The following is a 16,687-nucleotide window of genomic DNA, read 5'->3' as shown; positions in this document are numbered from 1 at the left end:
ATGGGCTCATAGTAAGATAATAAGGTAAGAAAGGCCTCTTACTTGCGCTTTTTAATGGGAAGGGACACAGCGTAATCCAGCAGAAAACATTCCACCATCTCAAACTCTGCGCTACAAGCGGAGGATTCCAGGATCGCCCGGCACCAGCTCTTCATTTCTTCACAGAACACTACACAGAGCTGGAAGCAAACACACACACACACACACACGTGTTATTCGGTACTTTCTTCGAGGATAGAGAGCGGAGAGCGACCAATTCCAGCACCAGAAAAGTTAAACTTCTTGGCTGCTCCCAGGTCAGCCAGGTTCCTCCCCTCCTCTACCCCGCCTCCAGGCCAAGCTGCTTTCAGTTTTTAACCAAGCCAGGCAGGAGACAAGATAGAAGGAAGAGGAACCCATACAGAAACACATGCCAACATATATATGTGTGTGTGTGTGTGTGTGGTTCCTCAACAGAAAAACTGTAACATGTACGAGTACCCTCAACAGAGGAACTATTAAACGGAGTTCACTCAACCAAGGAACTATGAACTTCAACACCAATGAAGCAGGCACAGCAGGGAGGGATCCCCGTGGCCCCCGAAAAAAGAGATTTAACAGGTAAGACATAAATCATTTTATTCTTCGGGAGATGTCAGGGGCCACAGGCTTAACAGTGGGACGTCTTAAAGCAGCCACCTAAGGGTGGGGATGTGCCTGTGCCGCGGCCAGTACACTCTGGCCAAATGCTGAGTCCTGGGAGGCAAACATGTCAAACGCATAGAAGTGTAAGAAAGTATTGGCGGATGACCAAGTCATCACCCTGTAAATGTTGCACCACCCCTAACAGCCTAAGGCGCACCTACAGTCCTCGTGGAATGAGCCCAGGGTACTTGTGGACTATCACGGCTCCCACGATGGGCATCGTACATGAAAAAAATCGCATCGCATGAGATTTAACAGAAAAGCATCCAAATGTATTGAAATTAGTATGAAACATGTTCAATGGCCCCCAAATGGCATTTTTTGAGGCTGTACCACCCCCACTATCAACGCGAACCCGAAGCATGGCGATCGCAGCGAGCCCGCGAGGGGCGGCGGTACGCGTCCTACGACCTTTTCATACCCCCACTATCCACGTCGGCGTGGAGTTGAGAATAGAAAGTGTGGCGAGCGCAGCGAGCCACCGAGCCCGAAGCGTTTCGAGCGCAGCGAGCCCCGCAGATACCTTCACAGGTATACGTGTCTCCTCGCGGGCTTCACAGGTGTCCGCGTCCCCGATTTTTAACAGAAAAGCATCCAAATGTATTGAAATTAGTATGAAACATGTTCAATGGCCCCCAAATGGCATTTTTGAGGCTGTACCACCCCCACTATCAAAGCAAACCCGAAGCGTGGCGAGCGCAGCGAGCCCGCGAGGGGCGGCGGTACGCATCCTATGACCTTTTCATACCCCCACTTATCCACGTCGGCGTGGAGTTGAGAATAGAAAGTGTGGCGAGCGCAGTGAGCCACCGAGGCCGAAGCGTGGTGAGCGCAGCGAGCCCCGCGAGGGGACGCAGATACCTTCACAGGTATACGTGTCCCCTCGCGGGCTTCACAGGTGTCCGCGTGCCACACTTCGGGCTCGGTGGCTCGCTGCGCTCGCCACACTTTCTATTCTCAACTCCACGCCGACGTGGATAGTGGGGGTATGAAAAGGTCGTAGGATGCGTACCGCTGCGCTCGCCACGCTTCGGGTTCGCGTTGATAGTGGGGGTGGTAGCCTCAAAAATGCCATTTGGGGGCCATTGAACATGTTTCATACTAATTTCAATACATTTGGATACTTTTCTGTTAAAAATCGATGGCATTCGATTTTGTCAAAAACCGGCAAAAATCGCATCGCATGCCATTCTATATAGGGCATGCGATGGGAGCCGTGATAATCCACAAGTACCAAGCCCAGACCCCCGGAAGAACCGGGAGGGAGGCACCCAAGTACACCCACTTGATGACAGATCATAGCTAATGGACAAATAACTGCTTAACTGCAGGCCAACCTCGTATTTGAAAACCACAAAAGGACAACAAGATAATCCGACTACCGAAGAGCCTTAGTGCGAAGGGCATAGATGCGCCACCACGGCCCACAGCTAGGCAAGACGGACCAGGAGAGGCATCCGGCAATCTCCTGGATGACAGAAATGTAACCACCACCTTGGGAAGTGTGAAGAACAGATCGAAGAACTACCCAGTCAGGATGTAAGACTAGGAAAGGTGACAGACAGGATATAGCCGACAGGTCAGACACTCCCCGTACCGAAGCAATAGCTAATAGGAAAACTGCTTTCTAGGTAAGCAAACCAAGGTCCATTTAAATGGGGCACGCTGAAGAGCCCTAAGGACCAGTTAAAGATCCCACGGAGAAACCGTGGGAACCTAGGAAAGCTGGAGACGCAGAACACCCCGTCTGGAAATGCGGACATCCTGCAAGGATACCAAACAGGAAGGATAGAGGCTAAACTTGTACTTTCAAAGACAAGCGCAAACCGGCCTCCAAACCCTTCTGCAAGAATGACAGAATCCCAGCCCAGCCATAAATGCTGGAATTGAGAAACGGCAAGTACTCAAAGATGATCGAAGCAAGGTTTAAATGACCTTTGAGTTTAAGCTTTAGGCCAGTGGTTTCCAAACTGTGTGCCTAGGCTCCCTGGGGTGCCGCGTGACACTTGCAGGGGTGCCTCGGGTTGGTCGTCCAGGACCAATTCAAATTATTTATGATCAATTATTTCTGGACAAAACCAGTGCTGGTGGCTGCCAATCATAAAATGTGTACAATCAGAAGCAAATCCTGCCCTTTACCACATAACTGAACCTAAGAAGCACATATAAACACAATCTACTTATTTATATATTTTTTGGGGCCTAGGGGTGCCTTGGAAACATTCTGATTCTCTAGGGTGCCGTGATTAGAAAAAGATTGGGAACCCCTGCCTTAGGCCTTTAACAAAGATCAAAGCAGACCACTCAAACCCAGATGCTGCAGATAAGCAGAATAGATCAAATATAATGAATCTATGTTTAGCTGGAGTAAGGAACTCCTGCTCAGATGTGTGCTGCTGTTGCTGCTGAGGATATGCCCAATAGACCACGAGCCGTCACTGTTATGAGAAAGAGCAGGGCTGGACATAGACGGAGACTGATCGGACGGGCTACTGATAACGTATACAGATCAGAGGATCGGAGCCACCTGGGCCCCTGGCTCGTGAGACCTGGACCCGTACAGGGTGAGCCGGTGGTAGAGGCGTGATGCCATCAAGTCCACCCTGGTTGTACCCCAACGGTGCACCAGCATCCGGAATAACCCCGGATGGCCATCATTAGAGGCTGACGGCTGAGAAAGTCCGCTTCTCAATTGAGGACCCCTGGGTAGCGCTGTCCGATGGCCATCATTAGAGGCTGACGGCTGAGAAAGTCCGCTTCTCAATTGAGGACCCCTGGGTAGCACTGTCCGATGGCCATCATTAGAGGCTGACGGCTGAGAAAGTCCGCTTCTCAATTGAGGACCCCTGGGTAGGGCTGTCCGACTGGGTAGCCCCCTGTGTAACGCTGTCCGACTACACCACAGCCAAGGTTCCACCAGACAGATGCCGTGCAGGGCCGCCCTCAGGTCAAGGACAGTGACCGACATTGGGGACTCCTCTGCACGTCGCCTAACCCCACTATGGAGTATAAGACCTTGACCCCCAGTTGAGGATCTCCCGTTGAAGAGAACTTGAGTGGAACTGAACTCTGCCAAGTCGAAGGCAGATACCATCAAGCCCAGGACCCACATGCCGGCATGTGACATCCGCCCGAGGGTGAAAAGGCGCTGTACGTGGGACCGGAAAGTCCTGCGATGCACCTATGTGGGTATTCTGTATCCAACAGGGCCCTCAGAGGGTCATGGTCTGAATGGAGGCATAAAGGGCCTGGATACACAAACAAAGACGTGGGGCGCTCTTGGGTAACAGGATGAATACTGTAACAATTTATTAAAACACACAACTATACAAATAACACAAAATGTACAGTATTAAAAACACAACAGTTCACTGCAATAGAGAATTAATTCACTGAATTTTCTGCATATGTGAATCTTTTCCTTTATACCCTTTTAGGGTCAAGCATAAATATTTATGCAGGTAAATCAAGTTCAATCCCTTAATTGGGGCTGACAGTGTCCACTTTTTGTACTGAGACCATATGGAAATACAGATGGCTAGTGTGCACACTTTTAGTTTTGCATTATAGCGCTTGGCATAAATGGTATATACAGCCAAATTCGGAGCAAATTTAGTTAGCTAAGAAGGACCTCTGGAAGGACGCCCCCCGTAACATATCACCCGCCAGACACAGAGCCAGTAAACTTCATCTCCTCCAGCCGCAAAGTCGACCCACATCCACGGATGCTGTGGCAGAGCGCCGTGTGAGAACTACAAACGGGGAAGGCTGTATGAGGAGGCGGCTCCTGCAGGGCTACTGAAGCCGGCTGATTCTCTGTACATTTCCAGACAGCCAAGCGGGGAACGGAGAGAGCGAGCGAGCGCTGCGGCGCATTTCCTTCCACTGAGTGAAAATCTGAACGGCCTTCAATACCCACTGGTAAGAGCTCACACGGAGACAGGACGGACACTGTTTCTCACAGCTTAAAAACAGAAGTCCTTGCTCCGAATTTGGCTGTATATACCATTTATGCCAAGCGCAATAATGCAAAACTAAAAGTGTGCACACTAGCCATCTGTATTTCCATATGGTCTCAGTACAAAAAGTGGACACTGTCAGCCCCAATTAAGGGATTGAACTTGATTTACCTGCATAAATATTTATGCTTGACCCTAAAAGGGTATAAAGGAAAAGATTCACATATGCCGAAAATTCAGTGAATTCATTCTCTATTGCAGTTAACTAATGTGTTTTTAATACTGTACATTGTTATTTGTGTGTTTTAATAAATTGTTATTCATCCTATTACCCAAGAGCGCCCCACGTCTTTGTTTGTGTATTTGTCGTTTCTAGAGGCTGGCAATCCTCTTACGTGGTGGCTGCAGGGTGGCAAGTTGCACCTATATAATCTCTAGCGCCTAAGGCAATTCCCTGGTATAAAGGGCCTGGACCAATTTAAGGTCCCGCCGTCACGGCAGAAAACATCTACCACGTGGCCTTGGCGGACCTCAGGCGAACTTGCCCAGATCAGCAGCTCGTATAGATACAGAAGTATCCGGACACCGTGATTGCGAAGTCCGCATCCCCTGACTGTCATGACCAGCGGAAACATCTACAGTTGAAAGGACGAAAAGCGGTGGCTGAAACGGCAAATGACGGCCTTGCAGCGCAAACTGCAGAAACCGCCGACGTTTCAACTTGATTGGGGAATGCAGGTACGCGTCCTGGATGTCCAGGGACACCCTGCAGACCTGTGGTTGCCAGGCCAGTATGCTTGTTCGCAGAGTCACCATCTTGAACTTTAGGACTCGGATTAATTTTCCGAGTTAGTGCAATTGATCAGGGGATGGAATGACTCGTTGGTCTTCCAGACCAAGAGGGGGCAGGTGTAACACTTGGTGCCTCGCTGAGGGACAGGTACCGGAGCAATAACCACAGATGACAGGAGCTTTTGGATGACCTGCTCTAGAGCTCTGCACCTTTCCAAGCTCTTTGGAGAACTTGTGGAAAAGAAGAGCTTGGTGGATGACGCCAAAAGGTTACGGAGTAGCCTTGTGAGACCACATCCCGAATCCATGCGTCTGATGTGGAGTTCTGCCCTACATGTGAAAACCATAGCAAATGACCCCCCACCCTAAGATCCCCCAGGTGGAGTGCTACCCCATTATGCAGAGAAGCTTATCCTCTGCTTATAGTCAGGTCGCCTGGTCAGCTAGGGACAGTTACCCGTGACCCTGTAGGACTTTGCGGGCTGGGGTAGGGTCTTGTAAAAGAACACTCCCCACCCCTCCCCTGGACTGTAAGGCCACACGGATAGGGGTGGACAGCAAGGAAGCCATCTTAGAAGCAGCCACCTTAAGGGTAGCCCCAATAAACTCCCCCTCTGGACTCCAACCTGCAGCCTTGAGCTCCACAGTCAAGATGTTTATCCACTGGGCCATGGCCCGGTGTCCACATAGAGTGCGGCGTGATGCCAATAATAGGCAACAAGTCATATGCACCACACCCCTGCATAGTAGGCAAGGGCGGTAGGGCACTCCACCCCGGCCACGGCTATTTTTCCTGCCAAAGCCAGGGTAGGCCAGGCCCCCACCCTGGTATAAATGAGCCTTGGGAAGTTCACCAACTTCCACCCAGTTGAGCCCCTAAGGGATGCGTTTGGAATAGGGAGAAAAAGGGATCGCACCATCTTAAGGTGCCCATACACGTTACAATTATTGTATACAATATTGTATACAATATCGCATCTCATCGCATCTCGGTTTTGCGATGACATCAGATTAGATGAGATCTAGTACAAAAAGTATGTGCTGCACATACTTTATGTACTAGATCTCATCTCATCTAATCTTATCGCAAAACCGAGATCGGATGAGTTGCGATATTGTATACAATATTGTATACAATAATTGTAACGTGTATGGGCACCTTAAGTGACATGCACGCTCCCCCCTGGTGGCCGTTTTCCCACCGACCTTTTCCTCCTGAGGGAAGGCCAAAAGTGGTAAATCGTTTTGGAAGGGTAAACTCCAATTTGACATAACCCAGGCCCTGGAGAGGGCATCCTCCAAGTTCTTAAGGTGCCCATACACGTACTGATTACCCGGTACTTTTTGTGCTAAAATAGCATTGTTGTGCATGCCTTGTGCATGGGATGCAATGCTATTTTAGCACAAAAAGTACCGGGTTATTGGTACGTGTATGGGCACCTTTAGACCTGGGGAGGACCCGCAGGGTCTGTGTAGGCCGATTAAAAGTAGAGCCTGGGAACCTTAGTTTAGGGCCGCTGTACAGGCTGTTACCGAGGCCGCTAGCCCCAGCAGTTGCCCCTCTACATCCACCCCCTCCGAATCAACAATTTGATGGAGGTGGGGCCTGATGGAAGGGGCCCCCTTGACTGAAGCCCCCGACTAACAGTCCTACCATGTATGGATGTTTCAATGCCCTCCCTAGGGGGCTAACGACAGACGCGGACGGCCTCACAGGCTACAGGTATGGTGCAGATGAGAGCTTAGCCACTAGCTGCGCCATAACCTGAGTCAGGAACCTGTCCCAAGCCAGCTCCTGAAAGGAGGCTGTATTGCTGCGCCTGTGCTGTGACAGAGTCAGCATAAACTCTAGTGGATATATTCAATAGGGGATAGGCCTGCATTACATGATGTACAATACATTAATGCAGGAGCCCCAATGTCACTAATGCTGCTTCTCCTGGAAAACATTTCCTTACAATAAACATGCAGTGTGAATTGACACAGTCTACACAATATAGGACAGGCAGGGATCGGGTTAAACCAATACACATACACAGCAAGCATACACAGGCAGGCATTGCAAATAAAAATGGCACAGAGCTCCCTCAAGCCGCTATGGCTGACTGGAGCATTAAAACTCTAATCTGTGTCCCCTTAGGAGAGGTACAGGGGGGACTTGCCCAAGTGCTAGGCAGTAAAGAGGTGAAACCGACCCAGGGATTCTGACCTCATTGTCACTGGCAAAATGACTGAATTCCAGCATGAGCCGGACAGCCCCACTTACCGGCGCTGCTGCCCACACACACCAGCTCCATAGTGGTCCAGCGTGACGGATGGCGGACCAGTGCGGCCACTTGCTGGTGCAGCCCGCTGTTACAGCCGCTATGACCGTGTGCATGTCCCGCACGCTCCCAGCGGGGAGCGCGTTACCAGTGAATCGGTGCCTGCTGACGGCTGCGGTCCTCCATGTGCCAAGGGCAAGCCACGGTGTCACACGCCCGTGAGTGGTGTGCCGCTGCCGGGTCCGGGTGATATCCCCTCTCTACTACGTGTTGGCTCCTGCCAGCACAACTAAAAAAACTGAAAGTAGCTTGGCCTGGAGGCGGGGTAGAGGGGAGGAGCCTGGATGACTGGGAGCAGCCAAGAAGTTTATATGTTTGGTGGAATTGGTTGCTCTCCGCTCTCTACCCACTGTTAAGCCCTGTGGCTTAACAGTGGGTAGAATAAAACCTTTTTAATTTTTTTTTGCATTTATGTTTTTAAATTGCTGCTTATTATATTATCACTGTTACATATTGGAAAACTTGACTGACTGTTTTAACCCGTTTAAGTGCCAACAATGCTATGAGCAATCTTCAAAATGGCCGTAAAAAATGCCAGCGCCGCTCACAGCGACTGTTCCTTTAGTATAAATAAAAACAAATACAAATACCGCCAAGTCAATTCATTGAAGCTTAGTTAAATATCGCAACTAGATAAAAGAACAGTTGGAGATAGCTTTTAGTGGCTTTTTTGATGTTCTCTCACAGCAACGCTGGCACTCAAACGGGTTAAATATAAAAAAAGGTTTCCACACCTATTTTTGACATATTCCATTGGCACTCGAAGGGTTAATGCCAACATTCTCAATCCAAATGTATTAGGCTTTGATATGATCGATTTCAATGAAACCAATGTTTTAATGCTGACTACTCCTACGACATCTGAATATATGTACAAGTTACACCATATAAAGTCCCCTCAATAGGACTGAAGGTTTTACATTTAATAAACATGAAGGAGATATAACCAGGAGGTGTCTCTCTGTATTGCCTCTTTAATGTGTTGGGAGTTCTTTACCTTTTAGAGAACATGGAGAATGTTAGTTGTGGTGGTGTCCTGTCCTGTAGGATTGTTAGGGGGAGGAGCTTGTGGAGTCTCAGCTGATGCTAGGCAGATTTAGTAGCCCTATAATCTTGGTTGAACCTCCCTATATCTATGGTATGTGTGAGAATGTACTGCTGTGATGCCATTTAGCATTTGACCATAGAGACCGATACCCATCGCCAATGGCTTGGATTATATCAGGGCTTGACAAATGTTTCTAAAATCTAGGAGCCAGGACAAAAGTTTAGGAGCCAGACAAAGTAAATCGCCCAAAAGTGACTGAAAGCTTGTACAAGGTGTACTTTAAAGCAGTATTAAACAGGACGTGCATATAACAATAATGCAATAACAAAAATGGCCTTAGATATGTGTGGACCTTCCACATGATTCGATAGTCGGTGACCATCGACTGATGTGGGTGTTCCCCTGCAGCCTGCGAATGGATGTTCATGTTAAACATCCATTCGCAGCCTCTGCGACCATACGCAGCGTGCGATGGGGGTGGGCCTACCGACATTCGGCATCTGGTGGACTTGCAAGGCTGCGAATCTGCCGCCTTACAAATCAACCAGAATAACCTCCATAGTGCCCCTGATTCACAATGCATCACCACTGTTGAGGGGGTTGGCAGATGCTGGGCAAGGTGGACAGATGCTGGGTAGAGAGAAGGGGCAAATGCTCATCAGAGTGGAGGAGGCAGGGCAGAGAGAAGGGGGACAGATGTGGGGAGAGGGGGCAGGTGCTGGGAAAGGACAGGTTGGAGAGATTCTGGGCAGAGAAGGGACAGATGCTGGGAAGAGAGGTGGAACATATGCTGGGCAGAAAGGGGAACAGATGCTGGGCACAGAAATGGGGTGGTAAATATTGGGCAGAAAACATTAGCACACACGATCATGTGCCATGCCCCTGTGCAATGGCAGTATTTCAGGCATTGCACAGTAGGGGGCAAGGCTACAGTGACGGACCCCGGGGGGGGGGGCTGAGTGGGTCGCAGGAGACTGCCCAGATTCTGGGAGGCTGGGAGGGCAGGTAGGCAACCCTGACTTAAAAGGGGTGGGTAGGGTTAGGATGAGGGGAGGATGGGGGGGGGGGCAGGGTGAAAGTCGGGATTCCCTCCTGTGGGATGTCCTCTCACATATCAAGTAATTTATTTAATCATTGACCCAATAATTACCTTCCTCACTATAAAACCATTACCTCCCATAAAAACAGTAAACCCTTCACCCCCCATAATGATACCCCTTTTATAACCCCCCCCCTTCTATGTGTAAACTGTCACTTTAACCCCTTCCAACTCACTTGTTGCTGGGTCACAATTTATCTGTTCTATACACCGGATGGATCCCTGCCTTGTGGAGTTCATTCATAAGCAGGCTTGGTGACTGAGTTACTGGGGAGAAGTAAGCACCATTGGAGGAGGAGGCCGGGGGTCCCAGGGGTGGCCTTGCTACGATGGGGCAGAGGGAGCCTAGCATACCTCAGCAGCATTATTACAGCTAGAGGGGGAGAAGGCGCTATACATTATACAAATGGACCTGGGGCCCGTGCTGCATGGATCGGAGGATGTGATTATGTGCGGTCTTTCACCTAACCGCACATCACTCCTCCTGCACACAGTGCACAGCGGTGCCGCTCCGTCATCTTTAGGGTATGGGGCTGAGCTGCCCTTGTTCCAATGCCTCTACATGTCCCCCTCCGCTGCCGGCGCCGCTGCCACTCATATACTATGACGAACGCATCGGCACTCGGCAGCACCACACATTACTGCATCGGCAGAGCAGGAAGAGAGTGTGCGGTGTCACTCAGCAGCTGCCCCCGGACCACAGTCTCCTCCTCCCCGGCAATGATGCTGGATACAATGTTTAGCTCTGACGCGGACCTCCGTTGTATGCACTATACTGAATGGTGAGGAGGTGGCTTAGGCAGGAGCTGGGACACACGCTGCGTGCTATGCTATCTCCTCAGCAGGTGGCAGGCCAGAATCAAGTCGCCAGACAGGAAAATCTGGTCGCCATGGCGACCTGGCGACCGGGGTTTGTCGAGCCCTGGATTATATGAATAAGTAATCATGCATCTGTCACTTTACATATAAAGCAATACAACCCACACTTATTGTACACAAGTAAGAAGAATGGGAATTACCGCCCCGAGGGTTAAGGATGCCGGCTTCAGTTCTTCTACATCTCTGTACGTTGTACCATAGAGCAGATTCAGCTTCTCAAACAGCTGCTCATATTCCTTACGGTCATTCAGCTCCAGTATCTCACAGAAAAAGCAGCTGGGATCCGTCACCTGCACAGAAACCCACCGTTATACAATGACACTGTACCTGTCCTTTTTTTTTTTTTAAATTGTGTAGATTTTTATTGAAACACATGAAAATGAGTGTACAACTTTTCAAATCATTGAATAAGTATACAGAAATAGTTTTGATGAAATGCATTACATGGTATGTTCATGGACAATAAAGCATTTGAAATCACAATTGTTTTTGTCCGTTATTAAGTAATGTCCAGATCAAACAGGATGGTCCAAGTGGGTAAAGTTGTTCTGCAGGCAACATGGGTACACATATAGAACATTCGGATATGATATTTTACTTAACAAACAATTAAACAGTTATACTTAACCCGATACTCACTTGGTTGAGTATCATCCTCCCACCCCCCAACCAAAAAAAAAAGAAAAAAAAAGGAAGAGAGAAAAGAAATACATAGAAAGAACAAATAAGCAATGATATATTGCAGTGACTTAGATGTACATGTATACATTGAAATGAAACGAATCCCAGGTGTCTCAGTAAGGCGTATTATCTACACGAAAAATGAGCATCGAGCACCTCTTGTTTGGAGTGCGTGTATTTAGCAAGGAGATATGGAGATACAGATTAATAGACCGCCACACATTGTAAGGGGAGAGGGGGGTAGCGGGCATCCACGAGGCCCCAGCAGTTCATAATTATTGGGCGTGTAGCCCCTCTTGTGGGTCAGTGGCCAGGGCCAGTCTAAAGGCATTCCAGTTGCCCCATTTAATAGCGTAAGGTCCAAGCGAACCGCGTGATCTATAGGTGAACCTCTCATGTCCCACCACCTCGTTTACAAGTGCCCTCCAGTTGTGTATATTTGGATATGTTACATCAAACCATTTCCTAGCTATAAGTACCTTAGCAATGGCCGTAAGGCATAGCACATATTTATACACCGGAGGGGATCGAGACTCTTGTAAGCCCAGAGCGAACATGCAGTATTTAGGGTCGAAGGGAGGAAGAGAGGGGTCTGTGACAAGTATATCAGTCCAGACCATCTCCCAGAATCGTAAATCGGTGGGCAGGACCACATCATATGCCAGAAGTCTGCACCAGGTGATGCGCATCTGGGGCACCTGTCATCTGGTCTCAATCCCGCTCGCATCAGTGAGACTGGGGACTTATAAGCCCTGTGCAATACATAGTATGCCACTTGTTGGTATTTCAGACAAGAGGTGGCATGTCTGACTGAGTCTAGAATCTCGGCCCATTGTTCCGCATCCAGCCTGCCTATGGTCAGTTCCCACTTGTCTTTGAGGGGAGTAAGACTATCGGCGTCAGCACGACCCACAATGCTCTTGTAGATAGTGGAAACCTGTTTTGTGGTGGCTAAGCTCTTAAGGAGGGTCTTCACTGGGGAGTCGGCAGTAAGTGGGGGGGAGTCACCAAACTGGGCCCGAGCCGCATGTCTAAGTTGGAGATAGCGGTAGAAGGAGCTATTAGGGATTTGCAATTCCTCTGCGATCTGTTGGAACGTCTTAATTACTCCCGAGGTGTACAGTTGGGTCACAGATACTAGGCCCGCCCCTAACCAAAAGCCGTCTGAGGAGAGCTGTTCAAACTCCGGGTAGGTTTTATTAAACCATAAGGGGGTGTCCCCGTCGATTCCACCCCAACCGCAAACCCTGTGGGACTGTCGCCAAACCAACATCGCCTGCCTAAAGAGAGGGGGAAGGGAAGGTCTGAGGGGGGAGGAGAGGAGGAACTGGAGAGGGGGGAGGCGGGATCCCACACACCCGGCATACGATCCTTCAAAGGTGGGGCCAGATCTTCCCATAATCCAGTCCGAGATATGAGCAAGCTGTGCTGCCAGGTAGTAGAGTCGAAAATCAGGTAGTCCCAGTCCCCCATCCACCCGCGGTTTAGTAAGGGTTTTAAACGCAATCCTAGGTGGCTTGTTAGCCCACACAAAAGAGGAGAGGAGAGTGTTTATGGACATAAATACATGTTTAGGTATGTAGATCGGGGAGTGCTGGAGTAAATACAGGTATTTAGGGAGAATAGACATTTTGATGAGATTGATCCTGCCCATGACTATCCATAGGTGAATTTTAGCTTTGAGGTCTTTAGTAACCATATTAATGTTAAGTCCTATAAAATCTGGGATTTTAGGGGTGATCCAAACCCCCAGGTACTTAAACTTGAGAACCCACTGGAGTGGAGAGGTGGTTGGTACCCTCTCTGGTATTACTCCCGAAAGGGGGAGGATGCTAGACTTCTCCCAGTTGACCATGAGACCCGAGAAGTTCCCGAAGGTCTGGATTATCTGCAGCATCCCCTCCAAAGGAGGCTCCTGCGTCCCTTAGAAAGAGAAGGGTGTCATCGGCGTATAATGAAACAACATCCTCACGCCCTCCCAAAGGGATGCCCCTGACAATTGGGGAGTCGCGGAGCATGATGGCCATGGGTTCGATAGCAAGGGCAAAAAGGGCAGGCGACAGGGGGCAACCCTGTCTAGTACCCCTACCAAGGGGGAATGACTCCGTCACGTACCCATTGACTGATATACGAGCCACCGGGGATGAGTAAAGCAGGCGCACCCATTGTATGAAGTTAGGGCCAAAAGCAAATCTACGAAGGACCCCCCATAGATAGTCCCATTCCACAGAGTCGAAGGCCTTGGCAGCATCCAAAGACACCACCACTGCCCCCGACTCATCTACATCGCCCCCCTGTATGTGGCAGTAAAGTCTCCTAAGGTTTCGGGTGGTCGAGCGGCCAGGCATGAAGCCAGATTGGTCCTCATCTATCACTGTGGTCACCACTGAGTTGAGTCTAGTTGCTAGAATTTTGGCGAGTATTTTCACGTCTGTTGTGAGAAGTGATATGGGGCGGTAAGAGTCCGGGAGGGAGGGGTCCTTACCAGGTTTGGGGATAACAACTATAATCGCCTCTGCCATAGACGGGGGTAGGGCGCCCCCTTGTTTCAGATCATCATATAGCTGGAGAAGATAGGGTATAAAATATTCCTTGTGTTTTTTATATACCTCTATTGGTATACCATCACTACCAGGGGCTTTGTTATTGGGAAACGAGGCTATGGCAGCCTCAATCTCACTGGGGGTGATATCGGACTCAAGTAGAGCCGTAGACTGTTGGGACAAAGAGGGTATGTTAATCTCCGAAAGGAATTGTTCTAGCTGGTGTGGTGAGTATGCCGCTCGGGACGAGTATAATGAGGAGTAGAAATTCAAAAAGGCCTGCGCGATCTCTGGTGTTGTGAAGTGTTCCCTGCCTTGCGTGTCGCATATTTTTTGAACGGAGCAGGAAGATCTCACGTCTCGGGCGAGGTAGGACATATAGCTACCTCCCACATCAGACTGGGAGTACTTAGCATGGGCCAAGAAAAGGAGTTTACGTTTAGATTTATCTAATAGGTAGTCGGTCCACATTTTACGCGCCACCTCCCATCCCAATCCGTCCTCGGGGAGACCAGAACCCAGGTATGCGGCCTCGCTCACCGAGCACGCCTCCTCCAGCCTGGCCTCCTCCTCCCGACCCGCCCTCTTGATATTGGCTATTCTTTTAAGGAGGGAACCGCGGATGACTGTTTTAAATGTTTCGTGTTTAATAGTCGGGTCCCGGCAAGAAGCATTGTCCTCATGGAACGCAGACCACTCCCCCACTAGCCCACCATCATCGGCTAATAGTGTGAGCCAGAAGGGATTGAGCCTCCAGGTGCTAGCACCACGGGAGGGTTGCATATCCAGCGTGATGGATAGGGGGGAGTGATCCGATATTCCCCTGCGGAGGTACTCCACCATAAGAATTTTGGGTAATAGGTCCGGGGACACCAATACCAGGTCTATCCTAGAGAATGATTGATGACCCGGAGAAAAACATGAGAATTGTCTTTGCATGGGGTTTCTATTTCTCCAGGCGTCAACTAGGTCAAGTTCATTAACTAATCTAGCAAATGGTGTGGGAGTAGAGGGAGAGGGAGGGCGGCCCGCAGCCGTCCATCTGTCGAGGTTTTTATCAAGAATATTGTTAAAATCTCCTATACATATCGTGGGGGCCGGGGGAAAGGAGGTAAGGAATGCCACAACCTTCTTAAGGACCTCGTTGTTGTAAGGGGGGGCACGTATACTGCAAGTATATTTAAGGTGATATGGTTAACTGTTGCCCTAAGGAAGACGTATCGGCCATATTGGTCGATTTGATGGTGAGTGAGATGGAAGTTAATTGATTTTTTAATTAGAATTGTAACTCCTCTGGCATTACTAGAGAAAGTGGAGTGGAACATATGTCCCACCCAGGGTTTTTTAAGTGACATAGTTTTAGTGCCCATAAGGTGTGTCTCCGATAAACAGGCTATATCCGCCCCATGTTTTTTAATCTCAGAAAGCACAAGCGACCGTTTGACCCTGTCATTAAGACCCCTTACGTTCCAGCCGAGTGTGCGGAGCCCCGCCGCTATATTAGGGGGAGGCACAGGTCAAGGGAAGAGTAGACAGGAAGGAAGGAGTTCTCCCGTCGCACGGGAAGGTGGTAGGTAGTCAGCGCATTGGCCAAAGTAAGCGGTTGCGGTCTGACTGGGACTGGTACTTATCAGACACCTGGTTCACCCACGGCCCATCTGTGTGTTGGCTAATCCCGTGAGGCCCCCGGACACCCGCCCCTACCCCAGGAGTAGAGCGGTCTCTGTATAGACACCTAATCAAACAAGAATACCCTGGCCGCATGGACATCATCACTTTTGAAAAAAATAAAATAAGCAAGAAAAGAAAAAACATTAGAAATATTACAGACATAAACATCCCAATTTCCCTAACCCTCCCTGTATACCTCCCTAACCTTAGATATACTTTGGATCCCAGTAACAGTTAACACTAAATTTCCCCAACCAAAACGCTAACTGTACTAACTAGGGGGTATAGATATAGGTATCAGCGATCACCTATAAACAAATAACAATTTCTTAACATGTTTCAAGCTCCTTAGAATAGAGTACATCCTGAGCTAAGTACGCAAGGTTATACTTAGTAATAACAATCTGATCACCACAGATGCCCCACTTATGGGACCCTAAATCAATTATGCTCACAGTAAGCGTGTTGGTCAGTTCGGGTGTCGTGGTCTGCGGTCCAGCCACTGCTCCGCCTCCTGTGGAGTATTGAAGAAGTGGGTGATACCATCCGCCACCACCCTGAGTCTTGCCGGGAACAGCATGGAATACTGCACCTGCCGGTCTCGTAACTTGCGTTTCACTTGCAGAAATTGGGCCCGTGTCTTCTGGACGTCTGCTGCAAAGTCGGGGAACGCCGCCACCACCTGGTTATCAATTTTAAGAGGGCCTTTCTCTCGAGCCAGCCTGAGGACTGCGTCTCTGTCCTTGTAGTGTAAAAATCTGGCTATGAAGGTGCGTGGGGGGGCCCCTGGTGGTGGAGCTCCAGCGGGTAGTCGGTGAGCCCTTTCTACGGTGAATTGCCGGCTGAAGTCGTCAGGGGAAAATATCTCTAATAACCACCTCTCTAGGAATTTCTCCGGGGAGGAGCCCTCCGCCCTTTCAGGTATACCAACAAATGTCACATTATTGCGACGAAGGCGCCCCTCCATATCCGAAATTTTTGACTTGACGGCCGCCATTTGCATAGTG

At 49.4% G+C, this 16,687-nt stretch overlaps 1 protein-coding gene across 8 annotated transcripts in view; it reads right to left on the bottom strand.

The window, feature by feature from the left end:
- TDRD12 (tudor domain containing 12) overlaps positions 1–16,687 on the bottom strand; it is a 122,161-nt gene that overhangs the window by 90,395 nt on the left and 15,079 nt on the right. For 6 of the 8 annotated variants that reach the window (XM_083145850.1, XM_083145855.1, XM_083145854.1 and 3 more), the window contains exons 3-4: positions 10,926–11,075; positions 43–179 (exon numbers count right to left, since the gene is read on the bottom strand). In XM_083145850.1, coding sequence (XP_083001976.1) covers positions 43–179; positions 10,926–11,075 — 287 coding nt within the window. Of the gene's footprint in view, positions 1–42; positions 180–8,756; positions 10,038–10,082; positions 10,834–10,925; positions 11,076–16,687 lie in introns of those variants that run through there. The other 2 variants (XM_083145856.1, XM_083145858.1) reach the window with 2 other exon arrangements.

The sequence above is a fragment of the Crinia signifera genome, chromosome 6, assembly GCF_055691185.1.
Source record: "Crinia signifera chromosome 6, ASM5569118v1, whole genome shotgun sequence".
NCBI classification, from domain to species: domain Eukaryota; kingdom Metazoa; phylum Chordata; class Amphibia; order Anura; family Myobatrachidae; genus Crinia; species Crinia signifera.
The sequence above is the reverse complement of the archived record's forward strand: the minus strand, read 5'-3'. Positions and strand labels throughout refer to the sequence as shown.